General features: G+C 46.0%; 1 protein-coding gene across 1 annotated transcript in view; it reads left to right on the top strand.

Moving 5' to 3' along the window:
- Ephb1 (EPH receptor B1) overlaps positions 1 to 19,349 on the top strand; it is a 442,703-nt gene that overhangs the window by 275,873 nt on the left and 147,481 nt on the right. Inside the window, exon 4 of the mRNA XM_021171331.3 lies at positions 14,414 to 14,569. Within this exon, the coding sequence (XP_021026990.1) occupies positions 14,414 to 14,569 (156 nt within the window). The remainder of the gene's footprint in view (positions 1 to 14,413; positions 14,570 to 19,349) is intronic.

The following is a 19,349-nucleotide window of genomic DNA, read 5'->3' as shown; positions in this document are numbered from 1 at the left end:
TGGCAATGTCTAGAGTAACACCTATGGATCAGGAAAATGGCACTGGCCAAATCCCTTACCTTCAGTCTCTGGATGAAGCTCAGGCTAGTGTAACTTGCTCTTTGCAGTTGAACTTGAGTACTGTTGTACTTGGGTGTGGATAACGTTATTATCACAGCTCCAGTCTGGCTTATGAGTCGTTCCACTTTCTCAGAGTAACTTTGAGATCTCCAATGAACTCCATCTGCTAACCCTGTGTTTGAGGATCCAAGACACCAGCAAATGGACACCCTTCTGAGGTCTTTGGCACTGAGCCAGCTGGACTTGACTTCCAGGCCTGCCCACTTTTGCCTGTGTGCCCTGCCAGGCTCTCCTCAGGGTCCACAGCCGTGTCTCTTCTGCCATATGAGCAAGGCCAGCACGGAACAGGCAGGGCCTTCTCTTGTCCCTTATCTGTCCAGACAGCTCTGACAACTCAGCATGAATATTTCAGCTCTAAAACTTTTGCTCTACCATTACCACAAAGTAAAAGTCATTTATTTTGCCTGCCTGTCCCCCTCGAATACAGTATAATATCATTGGCAGATTGATATGTTTGTAGCTTGGTGACCTGGGGAGAAGCTGCAGATTCGATGGTGCCCGTTTTTTACTCCTGGGTTTCTGTAAAGGTCACAGCAAAATTATTTTATCAAGTACACCACGGAATGGGGGGAATCTTAATCTCCCATTTTAGTTATGCAGCACTCGACCTTCTCTGGAGAACAGCTCCTCTTAGCACACTTACTTTTCTGTGATGCCTCTCTCACCACTGCACACCAAGAGCGAGAGCGTAATTAGATGCCTGGCTTCTCAGTTGGAAAGGAGGCTGTGTCATGGGGATGACCTCAAAGAGGAGAGAGAGAAAGGGTAGAGGGAACTGGGGTGGAGGCATGGGTTAGGCCCTGGGAGCTGTGTTAGAGTCATCCCAATGACCGGGCCCTGTAGTCAGGACCTGACACCAGCGTGGTCTGATACGCTCCCCCACTACCTACCTCAGGCCCAGCCTCTGCCTCCTTTTCCCTGTCCCAGGTCTGGGATGTAGTAGGTGTCTTTGAGGAACAGTGGTTGCCTCCGCATCATATTAAAAGTTCCAGAGCTTAGCGGGACATCATGGTATATGCCGTAGATCCTAGCATCTCTGTGAGTTCAAGGCTAGCCTCAAAAATAAATACATAAAATAAATCAAGAAATAAAAATAAAAAGAAGATCCAGAGTTCTACTCTACATTGGTCAGGAATGACACAATGATTGATAAGTGATGTCTGCTGTGGCCGTCAGGGGCAGAGGCACAGTTCCTTTGCTGAGAGTTGGCTAACTTGATCTAGGGTATTTTGTTTCAACAGGCTTTTCTCACAGTGCCTGCCTATGATTTGTGAGCTCACTGAAGCCTCAAGGGGATGAATTCTGGAAGAGGAGGGCTCACAACAGCCTTCCTAAGAGAAAGCCCTATTTGCCTTGTCAGACTTTGGAGAGAAAATGAGATTTGTGTGATACACCCAAGTATAGTAGCCTTTTTTCTCTTTGCTTCCTTCTGTCCTTCCTTCCTTCCTTCCTTCCTCCCTCCCTCCCTCCCTCCCTCCCTCCCTCCCTTCTTTCCTTCCTTCCTTCCTTCCCTCATTTCTTTTTCTTGGTGTATGCCACCATAGACAGCTCTGGTATTCATGGCTGTGTGCATGTGTGCGTGCATGAGTGTGTGTGTGTTGTGTGTGTGTGTGTGTGTGTGTGTGTGTGTGTGTGTGTGTGGTGTTCTGACTTTTTGCATTTGAGTTCACTCTGGAAGGCAGAGGTGGTGTCATTCCTGGGAGAACTCACCACAGGCTAACCTGCTGTGCCTGGGGCCCTGGGCAGGACCAAGCCGCCATGCCCAACCCATAGAGACACAATGAGAATTCACCTTCACTCATTAGAAGAACTTGTTTAGACATTATTTGAATCCATTAAGGTGTTTGTCAGGGTAAGTGCTTAAAAACAAGGATTTTTTCCCCCCACTGAGGGTAAACACTGCAGTTTGAAAACATAGGAAGCTGCCTGATGGCCAGCATATGTCCCACTTGTCCATGGTGGGCACAGAGCCACCAGACTGATGGCATTTTTAGAACATGACAGCTGGGCTCTGCTGGGGAGGGGCTTGGGGGTACACAGGGCTAAGGAGGGGGTGGTTAGGGATTCCCCTGCCCTTGCTGATACAGTGGGGGCCTAGGATGGCTTTTGGGGGGCATAAGACAAACAACTGGTTGGAGCGTGGAAAGCTCTGTTTTGGGCTATATGACCATTGGTCACGTCCCTATGCGAAGAGTGTGGTCATGTGTTCCAGGCCAGGAACCCCGTTGGGGAGCAAGGAGACCCCTACTGTCCTCAGATGGGTGCCTGGATGCTGGGATTTCTGAACCCACTCAACCTTACCAAGTTTCCTGGCATCGTCCACTGCCTCACAGACAACCTGGGGCCCATTACAGTGGCCGGACTGATTTGCTTCTCATCTTCGGCTGATGAATACTAGGAACCCAATGTAGCACCAATGGAGGCTGACAGGGAAGCAGGGCGAGGATGTTATCCCCTCAAAGAGGCATCTTCCCTGCAGAACATCAGTTCCTCCACTCCCCAGCATGGGTGATCTTCTCCCTTATGTGCTTGTCTGTCTGGCTTACAACATCACCTCCTAAAGAACCCTCCACTCTGTGTGTGTGTGTGTGCATAAGTGTGCGTGTGTGCATGTGCAGGCACATATATGCCAAGGTGCCTCCTCACCTTCCACCTTGCCTTATACAATAAAGTCTCTTGTTTGTCTCACATTACTATGTCTCTCTGGGCGTGGGTTCTGGGGACCTGACCTCTGGTTCTCATGATTTCATGGCAAGTACTTTTTATCTACCGAGCTATCATCTCCCATCTGTGAAGGATGCTCGATCTTGCTCTGGAGCCCTTGCTTGAGATTTCGACATCTGACTGAATCTCCACCAGGTGTCTCACACGCCGGATTTTCTATGCACAGCACTGACGTAGCCAGTCTTAAGATGATGACATATAGGAAGGGGGATCTTAGTCGTGTACCAAATAAATGGCAGTGTATATGAAGGAAAAGGGCATTGTCCCTGCAAGATGGGTTTGGGGGACACTGGCAGTAGCTGAAGGGTAGAGTTAAAGACATGGAGATACAGGGGTACATGGTTAAGTGAGGGTGTTCTATGCCAAGCTGTAGGCCACTCACACCCTACTTCCCACCTCACACCCCACTCTCCATCATATCTGCCTTGTCCTGCCCACACTGTCCCTGACTCGAGTGACTTTCTGACATTCTGCTATTTGAAGAAGATATTTGTCTATATAAAAAAGCAATAAAAATTTACTGCAGAAAAATGGGGAAATATAAATCAGAAAATATGAAAAACCCACCCCTCCCTCATCTCACTATTATATATTTAAAAAGTTATAAAATTATTATTACTAGTACTACATAATACTGTTTGTTCCTGTTATATGTGGTTATTTTTTTCAGTCATTAATAAGTAACAAGTATTTATTCAGGTCACTAAGCCTCACAAGAGAGAGTAAGTTAAATCATGCTGTGCCCTTTTGTGGTTTATAGGTGGTCCCTTTTCCATGTCATAAACTGTCATGAAAACCCATAGTTCTGTTTTTAAATCACATGCGATTATCTCTTTAGGATGAATTCAATAGAAAGAGGGGATTAAATGCTCTTAAACTATTTGCCTCTCTGGGTTTCATCTTCCCACACTGATGAACATATTAAAGGCTCTGGGAATGAGCAGGCCACCTCATAGAGTAAGACAGACCCTGCTCTGTCACCCCCATCTTCTGACAACCTTTTCAACATTGTAGGAATCCAGAAGAATGTGGGACCAGGCTCAGCCACTCTCCTGTTGAGTGTTACTGTCTCCTCCTGCCCCATGCATGGGTACCAATGTCCTGTGTGCAGACTCCAGGATGTCCCCATGGGAATCAATTCAGTTGCTTATACTGCTCCTCTGGGGCCCAAGATGGGCATATGGAAGGTCTGCCAGCTCTCCCCAAGAATTCCTACCATTCCTTCCAACCATCCACCTTTCTCTTCCATCCAGAGGTAGACTGTGGCAATGAATAATTTCAATCCCACTCACTGGCTAGCCTGGGAAAGATCCCAGCTCCCCTCTGTCAAAGAGTGTACAGACCTTCCTCGATCAGTCCTTCTATGTCCTGCTCTGTCCTTGCTCTACTGTATTTGTCTTCCTGGGCACTCCAGCCCCGCCCCCATCCTCTGTCCTGTGCTGAGATAAAGCAAGTCTGTCCCTCGAGGCTTTGGGAGCAGGTCTACTAGTGCTGCATGTGCAGGGACAGTGGCTTCCTCTCCAGAGTTTTTCCCCCTGTGACATCCTAAAGTCCTCAAGGTCTCCCTGATACTCTGCAGATATGTGAGTCTCAAGAATGGCCCCTTTAGTTCTGCATGCTGGTTAGGGGAAAGGTCTGGAATAAAGACACGATCAGGCACAAGAAGAGCCAGCTCAGTCCTGGTTTCCAAATGAATCCCATCTGACTTACCTGTTCTTGGTCCTTTCCTACCGTGACCTCTGTCCCTGTCAAAACCACAGGGCTAGTGAACCTCTTATTTGATCATCAGGGGCATTTATAGGACATTTGTGGCCCAGTAAAACAGCTTCTAATCTTATGCACTGAGGTATCCCAGTCCCATGTCCAACTCCAGGGGTGTGAAAGATGGCCAGTAAAACGTTCAGCCTGGCTCCTTGCAGAGAGCAGCGTGTTGCTATTTCTTAAGACAATACTTTGTTCTAGGACTTTTATAAATATCACATAAAACTCTCCACTAGCTAGAGGAAGGGTGTGTGTGTGTAATTCTGTGCCCTTTGTTGCAGACCGAGGTTGCAGAGTTTGGAGAAGTGAAGTGGCTTGCTCTTGTTCACACTGCAGCAACCAGCAGCTTTGCTTGCTCAGTGGTTTTGTTCTCCCACACCTTGTCAGCACCGGTCTGAGGACTTGGCATTGACCCCTGAGGTAACTCCTCAGGATCAGGGCCTAAGATCCTTCCAGTCTGCTGTTCCAGGTGCTGGGGATTCTCATCTGAGCTCTGCTCTGTTGCACATTGCAGAAAGTGAACTGCCTGAGCAACACACATTTATTGCTCACTCTTCTGGAAGCCCAGGGCATCCAAGATCAAGTTGCCTGTGCCGGCATCTGGTGAGGGCAGGCTTCCTGCTTTGCAGATGGTGCTTTTTTGTATGTTCACAGGGCAGAGAGCAGAGAGAAAACAGGTTGCCTCCCTGCTCTCGTGAGAGCACAAAGAGGCTCCATCCCCAGGATCTAATCAGCTCCCAGAGACTCCAGCTCTAAAGGCCAATGTTGATTGTAGGGGACACAGGCATCCTGGCTGCTGCATTAACACAGAGCATCAGAAAACACCCCCATGACGTGGATCCGGGGTTTCAGGCCAGTCTCTTACCCGCTTTGGACAGAGTTTAATGTATCCAACTACCTCCAGAGAGACCCAGGGCCTGTCCCACCTCCTTGGGACCTTATTGGGACCAAATCTCCTTTTGGCCCTGACTTGTGGTTCCTCCTTGCTTTGAGGCAAAGCACTCCACCTCCTCTCCATACTACCTCTTCAGCATCTTCCATGCTAATGAGTTCCCTGGCTGCTACCCCAGCAGCTGTGCTAGTAGCTTAATGGCACTGTGACTTACAGTCTGTGTCAAGATGCCTGCCGAACACATCAATTTCAGCAAGTGTCATCATGAGTGACACGAGTGTATGACACAACTAAGTATCCCAACTGCACAGGCCATTACAGCTGGCACTGGGCCTAGGGAGGGAAGACCTAGAAGATCTGTTTGGCTTCACAGGCACTGGGTGATGTAGTACGTTCCCTGGCCCGCTTCCTCCAGAGAACCCCTTAACTACTCCATGGTCCTGGCCACTTCTGCAGCTTCTCTAAGCTTTCCCAAGCAAGCAGGTCCCTGCTCTCAAATCCTGGTGCATTCTTTTCCCTCTGCTTCACCCTCTCATCTCTGCATCTGCTCTCACCCCTCCTCTAAAGGTCTGCACAGGTACTGACTCCTCTGAGCAGCAGCAGCAGCTCCCGTTCACTCCCTACTTCAGACTGAGAGAACAAGGCACCTCTACCTCTATGATAAAGTTTTTTCAAGATTACTTTATCCTGCCTTCCCCAGTTCTCCTCAGGATCAGAACCTGTATCCATACTTAAGTGTCCTCTGGGGAAAGGTAATTAAATATAATGAATAAATGTTCTTTTATTACCAAAGTACATGTATGTCGCAAAATACTGATAAACTATTCAAAGTAATAATTACTAACAATGTGGGCTCCTGTTTTTTATTTCAGTCAGTAGTATATGTATTATGTATTATACATATATATGATGAAGTTCATAGTCTTTATATAGTTTTATTTCTAAAGTATTTTCTAAAATATAATGGTAATGACTGGGTTGTATTCCACTACATGAATGTTCCCTATTTGCTTAGTCAATATTTTCCTATTAGAATTTTAAGTCCCTCCTTCCTTCCCTTCCTCTTCCTTCCCTCCCCTCCCTTCTTCCTTCCCACCTTCCTTCTTTCCTTCCTCCCTTCCTTTCTTTCCTCCTTACTTCTCTCCTCCCTTCCTGCCTTCCCTCCACCCTTCCTTCCTCCTTCTTTCCTACCTCCCTTTCTGCCCTCCTAATTTCCTTCCCTCCTCCCTTCCTGCCTTTCCTCCTCCTCCTCCCTCACTTCCTTCTTTCCTTCCTTCCTTCCTTCCCTCCTTCTTTCCCTCCTTCCCTCCTTCTCTTCTTCCTTATCCTTTTCCCTTCCTTCTTCCCTCCTCCCCTCTTTCCTTCCATTTCCCCATCTTCATTTCTTTCTTCTGTCTTAGAAAGAACACTATGATGAATATCTATGGACAAGTCTTTACCCCATTTTCCAGCTTTTTCTTTGGAAGTCTTTATCTTTGAATAAAGGCTTTAACTATTTTGAAATCTTCATCTAAATAAGCATCCAGAAAATCTGGAAGAACCCCCACTGTATGGCACTGCCCTCAACTCCTTCCCTCCAATACAGAATTATTTGTTGCAGTTGTTATTGTCGTAGCTTTGATCTTTGGGGCATTATTGCAGTAGGCCTTCAGTGAGCATCCATTTTAACCAGCCATAATATGTGGAAGTGCCATGCATGGAAGAAAGAGAAACACAAACATGAGTCAGATTTTTAGAGAGCATTCAAACTACTGCTGTAGATGGGTGGAGGGATGAGTGGGTAAATGAGTCATTGTTTGGGTGTATCATTTGATGGATGGGTGGGTAGAGAATGGATGGATTGGTAGGTAGATGGATGGGTGGGTGGATGGATGGATTGATGGATGATAGCTGTGTGGATAGATGGATGGATGAGTGGAAGGATGGATGGATGGATAGATGGATACGTAGGTAGATAGATGGATGAGTGGCTGGTTAAGTAGGAAGCTTGATTGTGGATAAGGGGATGGATGGGTGGATGGATTGGATGGGTAGAATTATTTATGGATGAGTATGTGGTTTGATGTATGCGTGAGTGAGTGGACTGATTGGTGAATGAATAGGTATATAGGTGGTGGATGGGTGGAGTCAGCATTCTTGGTGTAACCCTGGGGAACTCCAACCACAAGATCTGTGTGGGAGGAGCCATGCAGAGCCACATGTGTCCCTCACTTCCACATCTAACTTGCAGTTCTGAACAGCTGCAAAGAGATGCATGTACAGTGCAAGGAAGCCACAGAGGTAATAGGGGAGGGGCTAGGACTGATGTGCTGTGAACCTCTTTCTTCCTGAGCTCCTGTGCTCAGCTCCTGCATTGTCAACCCACCAGGCAGGCAGACCTCCCTGAACCAGCTGCTGTGTTAGACCTGCCTTGAGAAAGAGGTGCTGGATCTTAAGCAGGAGATGAATATTCATTGGCATGAACCTTTGCAAACTCATTTGGGGAAAAAAAATTAGATCAAGAGAAGTAATCAGATTATTAAAAAGAGAGTGCAAGGACAGAAGGCAGTGGTAGAGAGAAAAAACCGCATTTAAAATGCAAAGAGAGAGTCTCTTCCTGCCGAGTAGAGCTGACCTCCTGGACGATGCACCAAGAATAGTTAAGCTCTCCTCCATTTCTGCTGCATAGAAATGTTTTCTGAGTCCTCCATTGAGAAAGGAGGGGACAGAGGCAGTGGGGCACCCTCCACCTTTGGAAGAAATTATCAAATAATATTTTGAGGTTTCCGTCTTATCTTCCTTAGATATCGGGAAAAATTGCGAGAGCTAAAGAGGCTCTGGTGAGTGGTGAGTGACAGGTTAAAGGGCTCCAATAAAGATTAGATGGTCCACTATCTCCTGAGGAAATTGCATAAAAGTGGTTATTCCCTCTTGCTTCTATTAATTTCCTCTTCCTGGCTGCTTGGAGAAGCTTCATAACCTGATGCTGCAGACGGGGGACGAGAGGCGCTTTCCATTATCTCAATCACTGCACTGTTTATGAGACACTTAATCTGTTTCTTTATAAAGTAATAGTACTGTAGGTGATGGATTCTGTGTCACTGGAAGGCTTCGTGCAGGGACGGGAGGAGAGGGGCGTTCTCGAGAGCATTGTAAGCAGCAGGTAATTTGTTACAGCTTTGAGGTGCTGAGAAGTGGGGAGGGGGGTAGCATTCCAAGGTGACCTTCTGCTGGAGATGACACATGCCAGCCTCCTTGTGTTGCTTAAAGGGGAGGGAAATGTGTGTTTTGCTTGGAGGATGGGAAGTATGTATGTGCTTAGGAGTGGAGCACTCAGGTCTCCTCCCCTCCCTCTGCTGAAGGCAGGAAGAAGGAGAGAGGATGGAAAGTGTACGCCCACCCCCCACCTCTGTTCTGCCATCTTAGCCTTTGTCTGAACCTGGTCACTTACAATGAAGGAGAGAAACCTCCCCATTTTTAAAGAAATAAAGACAACTGTGGTCTGCTCCTATGTCAGAAATGCAGCCTCATATCGCGGAGTCTTGTTATATCCCAGAAATACACCGGCAATTCCGAGTGGCTTCCCACCCACCCTTATAATCCTGCTCAAATGATCCTTGCCCAAGTCTTCTGCCCACATCTCCCACCTCTTTGACTCCAGCTCTGTCATCATCCGTACTTCTGAATCTTTTTGTATTGTTGTTGGAAACACAGTTCCTGTAGTCTCTGAGCTGAGGATGACTTTGAACTTCTAGTCCTCCTGCCTTGGCCTCCCAAGTGTTGAGATTACAGACAAGCACCACCCTGTCTGGTTTACACAGGGCTGGGGGTCAGGCCGACAGCATTACCTATGCCAGGCAAGTATCATTCCTGACTGAGTCTCATCACTAGGCCTCCCTTTCTGAATCTTGCCTCCTAGGAAGATGCCTCACCAGGGCCTCATCTTACAAGGCTGGATTTCCAAAATGTGTGTGTCTGGCTGACTGGGCCCTGATCAGCATAGCTCTGCTTTAGAAGTGATGCTCTATCCTACTTCATCCCATCAGAAAGGGAGCCCCAAAAGCCAGAAACTCTTTTGGCACACACAGTGCTATTCCTCTTAGCGAGTCCCCTGACTTCCAGTATGTCCTCAGCAAACAGTGGCTGAATGGAGATGCGCATCATGCTAGTGGTGACTGGACCGTAATCCTCTATAAGGAAAGAAAACTAGATTTTGAAATATTAAGTCAAAGAACTGTTATCTACCTCAAAAGTGTTTGCATGTGGCTAACAATATTTAACTGTTATTGTTTCTGTAGATCAGTCCTCTCTCTCTCTCTCTCTCTCTCTCTCTCTCTCTCTCTCTCTCTCTCTCTCACGTGTGTGTGTGTGTGTGTGTGTGTGGTGTATGTGGATATGTATGCATATGTTCATGTGAGGGCCACACACACACATGCTATGGTACTCACGTTGAAGTCAGAGGGTCATGGGGTAGCCTAGACTATTAGTCCTCAACTTCTCCTTCATTAAGAGCAGAGCTTCTTACTGTTTACCACTGCATATGGCAGGCTATCTGGCCTGTGGGATCCCGGGAATTCTCCTGTCTCTGCCTTCCATTCTACCATAGGAGCGCTACAATTCTGTCCTGGGGTTCCAAGCTTAGGTCCTCCCACTTGCACAACGAGTCCTTCACATTCATTTCTTTGAGCCATAGGTCTATATGTTCTTTGCCAAAATCGACGTAAATACTCACTTATCACTTCTAATTACAGCTATTTTTTTTCTCAAGGGAAGTATGCTTTTCTTACTTATTTTTCTTAGTAAGAAACAACAGTGTCAGCATCTATTTCTGATTAGTGGGATCTGATACAAGATGAGTTTAAAAGGTTTTGCAGACTAGCCTGCCACTGTAACTGTTATTTAAAGCATGAGCTATATGAGAAAACATTGTGCTGGCGTGATTACACATTACAGTCTCCAAGTTCAGTGTGCGAATTTAGAAAGGTGGTCCTTACAAATTAAAGACTGTCTGGACACAGATTTCATTAAAATATTAAAACATGGAATGCAACTATGTTACAATTATAGGTAAAATGTATCTTATAAATACAATGGTTCTCCAACTATGTAGACAGAAACAGTCTAAACAGAAACACATTTTTCCATTTGTTTCTAAGACTTTAATGCCTTTGGTGTTCCAAACATCTATTCCAACTTTGAATTGTAAAGTTATTTCAAAGAAAACTAGACTTTCAAAAAGGGTGTGTAAACTGGGATGAGGGGAGCTACCCTGCTATGGTACACAGGAGTGCAAGCCATGTCACATATGTGGGTTTATTAAATACTGCTGACCTGTGAGCAAGATAGGTAGATATTTTATAGAATGAAGAAACTGAGGCTCTGAGTGGTACTGTCAATCACAGATGCTTACCTTGGTGGGAATCAGAGAATGCAGAAGTCAGAGCAAGGATGCCAAGTAGCCGTGGTCCAGTTCTCACTTCCTTGGGGACTACAGAGTCAGACCTCTCTCCTCCAACTGTTTCTGGACCTCTCTCTAAGGTCCAGCTTGTGGGCTTCTGGGGAGATAACTTAGTAAGAAAAGTGCTTGTTGTGTAAGTGTGAGCACCTGACCTCAGATGCCTAAAGCCTGCCAAATAAATAAAAAAGCAGGGTGCAGTGGTACATGTCTGTGACCTCAGTGATATGGACACATGTAGAGGCAGGAGGACTGCTGAGCTCATAGGCTGACTAGCCTAACAGAATCGGTGAGCTCCATGTTCAGCAGTCTGTGTCAAAAAACAAGGTGGACATGATTGAGGAAGATACTCAGTTTTGACTTCGACCTGCACATGCATGTGTGTGCACATGAATATCCAAACACATATATGCACATGCATGTGCACACACACACACACACACACACACACACACACACACACACACACACAGAGAGAGACAGAGACAGAGAGAGAGAGAGAGAATACACAGACAATAAATAAGAATTAGTTTGGCTTCTAGCTCCTCTCCTTGGAGATCCTGTCGTCCAGATCAGAGACATCCTGTTCCTTCATCAGAAATCTCAGAGAAAGGCGTCTTCAAACCCTACTTCCACTTGTGGATATCAGGATGACTGTTTATGCTGTTAACTTATTAAATGTAATGTGAGGTGGCTTTTAAGTGCTGGGAAGAAAGTGAAAACACTTTGTTCTTCTTGGACCAGTACATTAAGAAAATTACAGCGTGGCAGGGACTGGATATGAATGCATGAGTAGTCACCAGCTTCCCTCCCCTTCCCAGGAAGGCATTCTGATGTGTAGAAGCAGCAGAACCTGGCAGGGTAGGGATACTAGAGACTCAATAGACAAGACCAACATGTAGAGAGAGGAAAAGGGGAAGAGATTCCTAAGTGAACGGGCTCAGAAAGGCAGATAAGTGAGCCAGATTTTAGACTGCTCCATGTATGACAGTTGATGCTTTCTGCTTGGAGTTTTATTGATTGACTCTTTTGTTTGAAAAATTTCCAACTTATTCTTTTTTCTTGCTGCAGAGATTTTCATTTGTTTTCTTTTGAATGTGTGAACATGGGTCAGTGAGTGGCCTGTTTCTGGTGTGTGTTACAACGGCAATTATTGTTTGCCCAACAGTTGGGAAACAGCAGTGTACCCAGTGTGTTCCAGGGAATGTGAGTCTCAGAGGATGCACTGCAGCAGAGGCCTGCTTGGGGGAAAGAAAAAGGGAAAGAAAAAGAATACTGGCATTCAAGACCTTGTTTCTTGAAGTTCTGAGACATTCTGCAGTAAACAATGAACTTTATGCTTTATGTTCAGGCCCATATTTCCTGTAGATAATGGGCATAGAAAACTTAAAGAATTTGTATTCCATGAAATGCAATTGGGTTACACCATTCCAGAATTTCCCATTTCACAGAGTTTCCCTCCTCCACTCTGTGATGGGCTCCCATCCAGGACACATCCAGTGTAACTTTAGGCTGTCTCCTCACTCAAGTGAGCAGCGGATGGAGGAATCTCAGTGTAAGAGATGATTCTCTCTTCTTGTCTTGGCGGGGAAGTGGTAAATGTTTTCAAAATAGCTTACATGTGTACCATCACCATCAGCTCTCTCACTAAGTGATCTTGGGAATGTTTTAACCTTTCCATGTCCTAACTTCCTCATTAGCAAAATGGAGATAATAATAGCCACCCCATAGAGTAATGTACGTAAAACACTTAAGGCGAGGTAACAGATGGTGGCTACTGCTATTACTGCTATTATTAAAGAATCCACCGCTCTTTTGGGGAGGGAACAATGTATTTGAGAAGATGGTCTTCATCTAAGTGGAAGCCTTTACAACAACCCTGTTCAGGCGACAATCACACCATACTATAATAGTGTCCTGGCTAGTTTTATGTCAACTTGACACAAGCTAGAGTCTTCAGAGAGGAGGGAGCTTCAATTGAGAAACTGTCTCTATAAGGTGGGGCTGTAGATGGGGCTGGGTTCTATAAGAAAGCAGAACAGCATTTTCATAGTGATTGAATGGGAGGGGGGCGGGTAGCCTAGTGTGATAGGGACTACCCTTGAGCTGGTGGTCCTGGGTTCTATAAGAATGCAGACTGAAAAAGCCATGGAGAGCAAGCCAGGAAGCAGCACCCCTCCAGGATCCCTGCATTAGCTCCTGCCTCTGGGTCTTTGTCCTGTGTAAGTTCCTGCTCTCCCTTCTTTTAATGATGCATTGTGATATAGAACAGAGAGTGAGAGTGAAATAAACTCTTTCCTCCTCAAATTGCTTTTGGTCATGGTGTTTTATCACAGCAATACAAATCCTAACTAAGACAAATAGTGTGGCCACAGTAGATCCAAATCTCCTCAACGGCAGCTTGCAACCCCTGTGGCGGGATCTCAAAAGATGGACCAGGAATATTTGTTGAATGGATTACTGAAGTTCGTAGGGAGTCCAAACAAGTTGACTGGGCAATAAGTTTTACCCAATCTCAAGGAAGGACGAATCAGAGCTGGGTTTAGGGGAATAGGAAGAAGCAAGGAATGGTGTGGTAGGAACAGCCCTTGGGGAAATAGGGCAGGCGGGATTATAGTTCTGGGGCCACAAGGATGAGATTACCCGTCTCAGTAGATGAGACATGGCCACAGCTTGTGGGACACTATGGAGACAAACATTTCAGGACATGACTCTTGAGAGTCTAGTTCTCCAAGACATTAGATGAGGTACCCATAAGTGAGCACACCCCGCGTAAGCCCCAGGCTATCTCAGGTCTTCCCAGGCTTTCCTATTGTGTATGTATGAAAGGTGACCCAAGCTGCCTGTAGAGCCCCATCTTTTTCTTGTCCCGCCCTCTTAAGCATATCAAGATGCAATTAAGGTAGAATGGTGCTTTCAAGGCAGTGACCTTGAAATCACTTTAATTTTTCAGTAGAGAATTGCTGTGAATTTTAGTGCTTTAACCATCATTCAAAGCGAGTGCTAATGAGCACATCTCGGTGCTCCTTGTGTTTGTTGCATTATGACATTTAAGAATCAGAAGTCTGGTCCTTGCCAACAAAGACCCCTTTTTATCTGAGACTGTAGGCTATGTTCCTTCATCAAGGGCTCAGGGAAAGGCCATGATTGTTAAGGTAGGAGCAAGGAATAGACATTTGTCTAGCAAGGGCCCAGCCACACAATTAGATTCACCTTACCAATAAAATCTGTTGACAAGCCTGATAGTGGAAAAAAATCACTTTTCACATTTTTCAAATGAGAAGGGCCATTGTCAAGATGTTTGAAGAACTGAAATATTAATCGGGATTCTCTCCTTCTGAGTTGCTCACTCTGTGAATCTTGGTGTGAACGGGAACTCGGCCTCCTTTTGTTTTAGGGTGGCAACCTTCATTTTCTATTTCCAGGGGAGGGGGTCTGGTTACCATTCTTGTATTAACTCTCACATGATCTTTGTGTTGTAGCCTGTCCTGCGGGGACCTTCAAGGCCAGCCAGGAAGCTGAAGGCTGCTCCCACTGCCCCTCCAACAGTCGCTCCCCTTCAGAGGCGTCTCCCATCTGCACCTGCCGGACTGGTTATTACCGAGCAGACTTTGATCCCCCAGAAGTGGCGTGTACTAGTAAGTGTCTAGTAAGGGCTGTGGGTTGGGCAGTCTGGTTCTTTGACTGTGCAAATGGTGGACCTGGAGCAGGGGAGAAACCAGATCACACCCTCTCAGGGAAATACTAAGTGGGGCGCTGGCCGTGGTGCTGAAAGAGAGGTCTCTGTTCTCAGCATCAAACTGTTGGTTAAGATTATCTTCTTTCATGCCTCTCTTTCCAGATGGGAGGCCTCCTCTCACACACACCCAGGGCAACGTCTGTCCACTAGATTTTAAAACTGCCCATCTAAAGAGTTGTTTGTGTGCAAAATCAAGATCTACTCATACATTGTAGTAACTGGTAATTCTTGCAGTTCCCTCCTCCAAGATACCCCTCCCTTCTGGTCCCCGCAGTTGAAAAAATCATTCGTCAGTGCATCTGCCCTATATTTGCTTTCCTTGAAGTTCTCATAGTTTTATTTACTGCCAATTCACTCTGTAATTGCCTTAGCTACTAAATGAAAGTCCTTGTGTATCAAATGTCTATATTTATCTCTTGTGTTCCTTGTAAGTGTCTAACATCTGATCTCCTGCCAGATGACAAGATCAGGAGCCCGACTACAATGCCCATCTGAGTGTCCCAAATTCTAGAGTCTGAGGGTTAAGGCATCAGCTATAGTCCCTCCTCCATTATCAGAGGTGGAAAGAAAAGCAGCCATTCTTCTGAAAGCAGGGGAACATCTGTACTCTCCGGGAAGGGAAAAGGGTAATTTCCTCCTGGTCTTCCTTCCCATAAGAATGGAAGGCAAGAACATGGCTGTCCCTGAGCAGCACTTTATACAACTTTTCCTTCTCTAAATGTTAAAGCCCTGAAGCAGGGATGCTCTCTCCTCTCAGTATTCCCATTGCATTCTGGGATCAATACTGCAGGTTAGCCTGTAACCAGACTAGAACTTGTTTCTGCACTAGGTGCTCTGGTGTGGCACTGTGAGCACGCACTGTCCCATAGCCAGTTCCCTCTCAGTCCAGGGAGGAGGACAACAGAGGCATATTTCATACACACAATTTGGTGTGGGTAGAAGAGTTTCTCAGTCCTGGCCTTGTAGCTTATATAACCTTTGCTGGGTGCAGAGGAGAAATGAAAGCATCTTCTAGATCAAGGTCCCACGCTGAATCGATGGTTATAGATTTGAGCTGAGGAAAAGCTCATCGTCTTGTAAACTGATTTTCATGGCCTTCCTTTTCAGGTGGGCGGAGATTGACAGGAATGATTCCTCCCTTGCTGCCCAGAGTCCTCGTCTTTCTGTGGTGTTGTCTCCTCTTATGATTTCTAAGGGCCTCTTGGATGGCAGCCTTCCACGAGCCTTAAAAGCAATATTGAATACACTTTAGATTCCATTAAAGATGCTAAATCACTACCCAGGTGCCCAGACCAAACACCAGCCTGCACAGCAGGCAAAGGTATCCACCCAGACTGGCCCTTGTACTTCTGTGCACTTTGGCTCTTCCCCCTGGCCAGTCTCCATCTGCAGATCAACTCATCCATATACAGGCCCCTAGCTTCCCACTTCAAGGGGAAAATTGTCAACTCACCCAGCCTCATGATAAGGTTACCTGGAAGAAGTCAGTCCAATGGCTAGAGGCCCAAAATGCCCATGTGTTTGTATTTTCTGGCATTTATTTACCAGTATTAGTCTTCCAGCCCTCCTATGTGATAGACCTATAATATCAGTTGTTGGGGGAAATATGAATATTCCAATGCCTCTGAATTGAGCATGGAAACTCCTCACTCCATACTACCCCATATCCCAAGACCAGCTTTAAGTTAGAATACACAGGTTTTCCCCTCCCACCTCTGGTTCAGCTAGCTCTGGACTACTCACCAATGGGGTTCCACTATACTGTACCTTTCTAATCTTGATGGGAAGGGAGTGTGCCACCGTGGCTAATGCCCCTTTACACATATCTTTTTCTTGTGCCTATAGACTAGAGAGGGAAGGATCCGACTAGAAACTGCTAAATCAAAGCACACTGACCATGGCAGGCAGGATCAAGAACAGCTCCTAGGTTCATTGTCCCTTATCCTGGAGGAGGGGCAAGCACTTGGTGGGGAGACTGAGGGAGCAGGACATGGGTACAACACAATGCTAGGCAAAACATGTATAAATAAAGCTACTATTTCCCCAAGCCTCATTATATATTTGATTTATTGTGTGCCAGAGAAGTACTGTATGAAAAAGTCAATTTGTTGGCTTTTATATTCTCATTAGGGTTTCCTTTAAAAGCATTCTAATTGGAGGTGCCATCTGTTCTCTTAAAAAGGCACGGCACATCACCACAGTAAATAATTTTTCAGATTCAAGGAGAATCTATAGAGCTGTTGAGGAAAGATGCAGCCCTGCACTGTGGCCTTGGGGCTCCTAACTAGTCCAGCAAGTCAGTCTATTGAGACAAGTGTGCAGGGGGGCTGAGCCCAGCCTGAGGGGCTGTTGGAGGCCTGGGGCTGGGAGAGCTGGTTCACCTTGTAAAATGAAGGCTTTGTCCTGTCAGGAAGCAACTGTGGACTGCCCGAGCATTGAAGATGCAGGAGATCTATATTTATAAATGTATGGAGTAGTGAGCATCTGTCACACCATGGTGCTGTGAACCAGGACACAGAGCACACAGGAGAGTCCAAGAGCCAGCCAAGGCCTCCGGTCTAGCTTCTGGCCTTTGTATTGTGTTCAAGTGACATGTCAGCAGTCTACTCCCTTCTATAAAACATTTTATAAATATATTTATAAAAACTTTATAAATATAAAACATGCCCTTTGCATGGCTACAGCACCTCTATTACAAGGATTATTGATATGTTTTCAGTACTAAGGATAGAGCCTATGGTCTTTTTCTTACTAGACAAACATATTACATCTCAACTATCATCTCCGACCATGCTCCCTGATCTGCCCTTTTATTTTATTTTATTTTATTATTATTTTTTTAAACATATGCCTCATTATGTTGCCAAAGGAAGCCTCTTGCCTCAGCCTTCTTAGTAGCCAGGATCACAGTCCTGCACCATTGGGCCTGGGGAAAACCAAATATTTCTAATGAATCCTGTTAATCTTTTGGGGCATCATGTATATGCTGTATTTTTGTAATGTTAAAATGTTTCTGTAGGCCTGGGATGAGAGCTTGGTTGGTAAAACATTGATGACCTGAGTCTAATCCTAGAATTCACAGAATAAAACTGGATATGGTGCTACACACTCACAATCTCAGTGCTGGAGGCAGGCAGAGCTCAGTGGCCAGCCAGCATAACCTAGTGAGTGTGTTTTGGCACACACACACACACACACACACACACACACACACAGCTGCACACACAGAGACAGATAACATGCTTGAGTGATTAACCTATTCACTTTCATCCCACTATCAGCCCCCTGTCTCCTCTCAGTCCTCCCCTCTCTCAATTTCTCCCCCACTCTCCTCTTCACTTCTCCTGTGAGAAGGGGGGAGCCCCCTGGGTGTCAACCCCCTCCCCACACACATACATCGGTCACTTCAGGACTAGGCTCATCTTCTCTCACTGAGGCTAGACAAGATGACTCAGTTAGGGGAACAGGATCCACAGGCAGGCAACAAATTCAGGGGCAGCCCCTTCTCCAGTTGTTGGGGGACCTGCATGAAGATCAAGCTGCACTTCTGCTATATATGTGTGGGGGAGTGGGGTGTATTTTCTTTTTAATCTACTAGGAAAGCTAGAAATGACCTTGATGTCTGAGAGGCCCTGGAAGCCTTGCCTGTTCAGCCTGTCTTTGACGCTTATCAGTGAATTCAGTGGGATATGGGCATATCCTAAGGTAGGTTTAAAGGGACAATGTGCAATCCACTGACCTTAGGGACATAGGCAGAAGAAACTGTTCCTATAGAGTCTGGATTCATATGGCTTCTTCTGGCCTATTTCCCCTTCCTTCCTTCCTTCCTTCCTTCCTTCCTTCCTTCCTTCCTTCCTTCCTTCCTTCCTTCCTTCCTTCCTTCCTTGATTTCTTTTTCCTCCTTTGTTGTTATCTTCTTCTGCCCAGGGCTACATGCTTATCTCTGGCATTTGAGGACCTGGCCAATGGCTCCTTGGTGACCTCTGGCCCAATACTTTCCCATACACTCCCAGGTGTCTTCATCCTCCTAACTTAAAGCATGCACAGGATGAGGTGGGAGCTTGGGGGAACAGTTAAAGGTGAGCTTCAACCGACCACCTTTCTCTTTCAGACAGTGAAGCCTCAAAGGAAGTCTGGTGATCTGGACACTGTACTTCATGATTTATGAGGGGGGTCCAGAGGATCATTTTCATTAAGGGCCTGAGACAGAAGGGGAGACTAAGGAGGGATCACGGACATTGTTGTCCCACCAGCACGGAGGGAGGTCTAGAAAGGTGCTGAGGAGCCAATTCGGGGCTTTGAATATAGTTTCTGCACCTCCATCATGACTCTAGGAGACAACAACCAACCATATGATTTTTTTTTCTGCCTCTACAACACACACAACACTGAAGGTTTCTGGAGCCCGTAAAGGTTTGGGCATTTCTCTCCACCAGCAAATAAGTAATCCTGCCTTGGTGGGTACCAACGACATAGTCGTTAATCCATCTGTGGTTTCCAGCCATCTACCTATCCACCTACAACAAATGCCTGACCTTACAAGGCTACTCCTCAGCTTTGGATGCTAATCAGAAGCCCCGGGTGTTTGAACTTGTGCTCCCGAACAGTCAACTAAATAAACTGAGGTTCTCATAAGCCCCAGCTCCTATTTGACTAAGGTACCCAAGCAGTGCACAAGA

The sequence above is a fragment of the Mus caroli genome, unplaced genomic scaffold, assembly GCF_978045245.1.
Source record: "Mus caroli unplaced genomic scaffold, Mus_caroli_1 scaffold_11, whole genome shotgun sequence".
Taxonomy (NCBI): Eukaryota; Metazoa; Chordata; class Mammalia; order Rodentia; family Muridae; genus Mus; species Mus caroli.
This window is presented reverse-complemented; position numbering and strand designations above follow the sequence as displayed.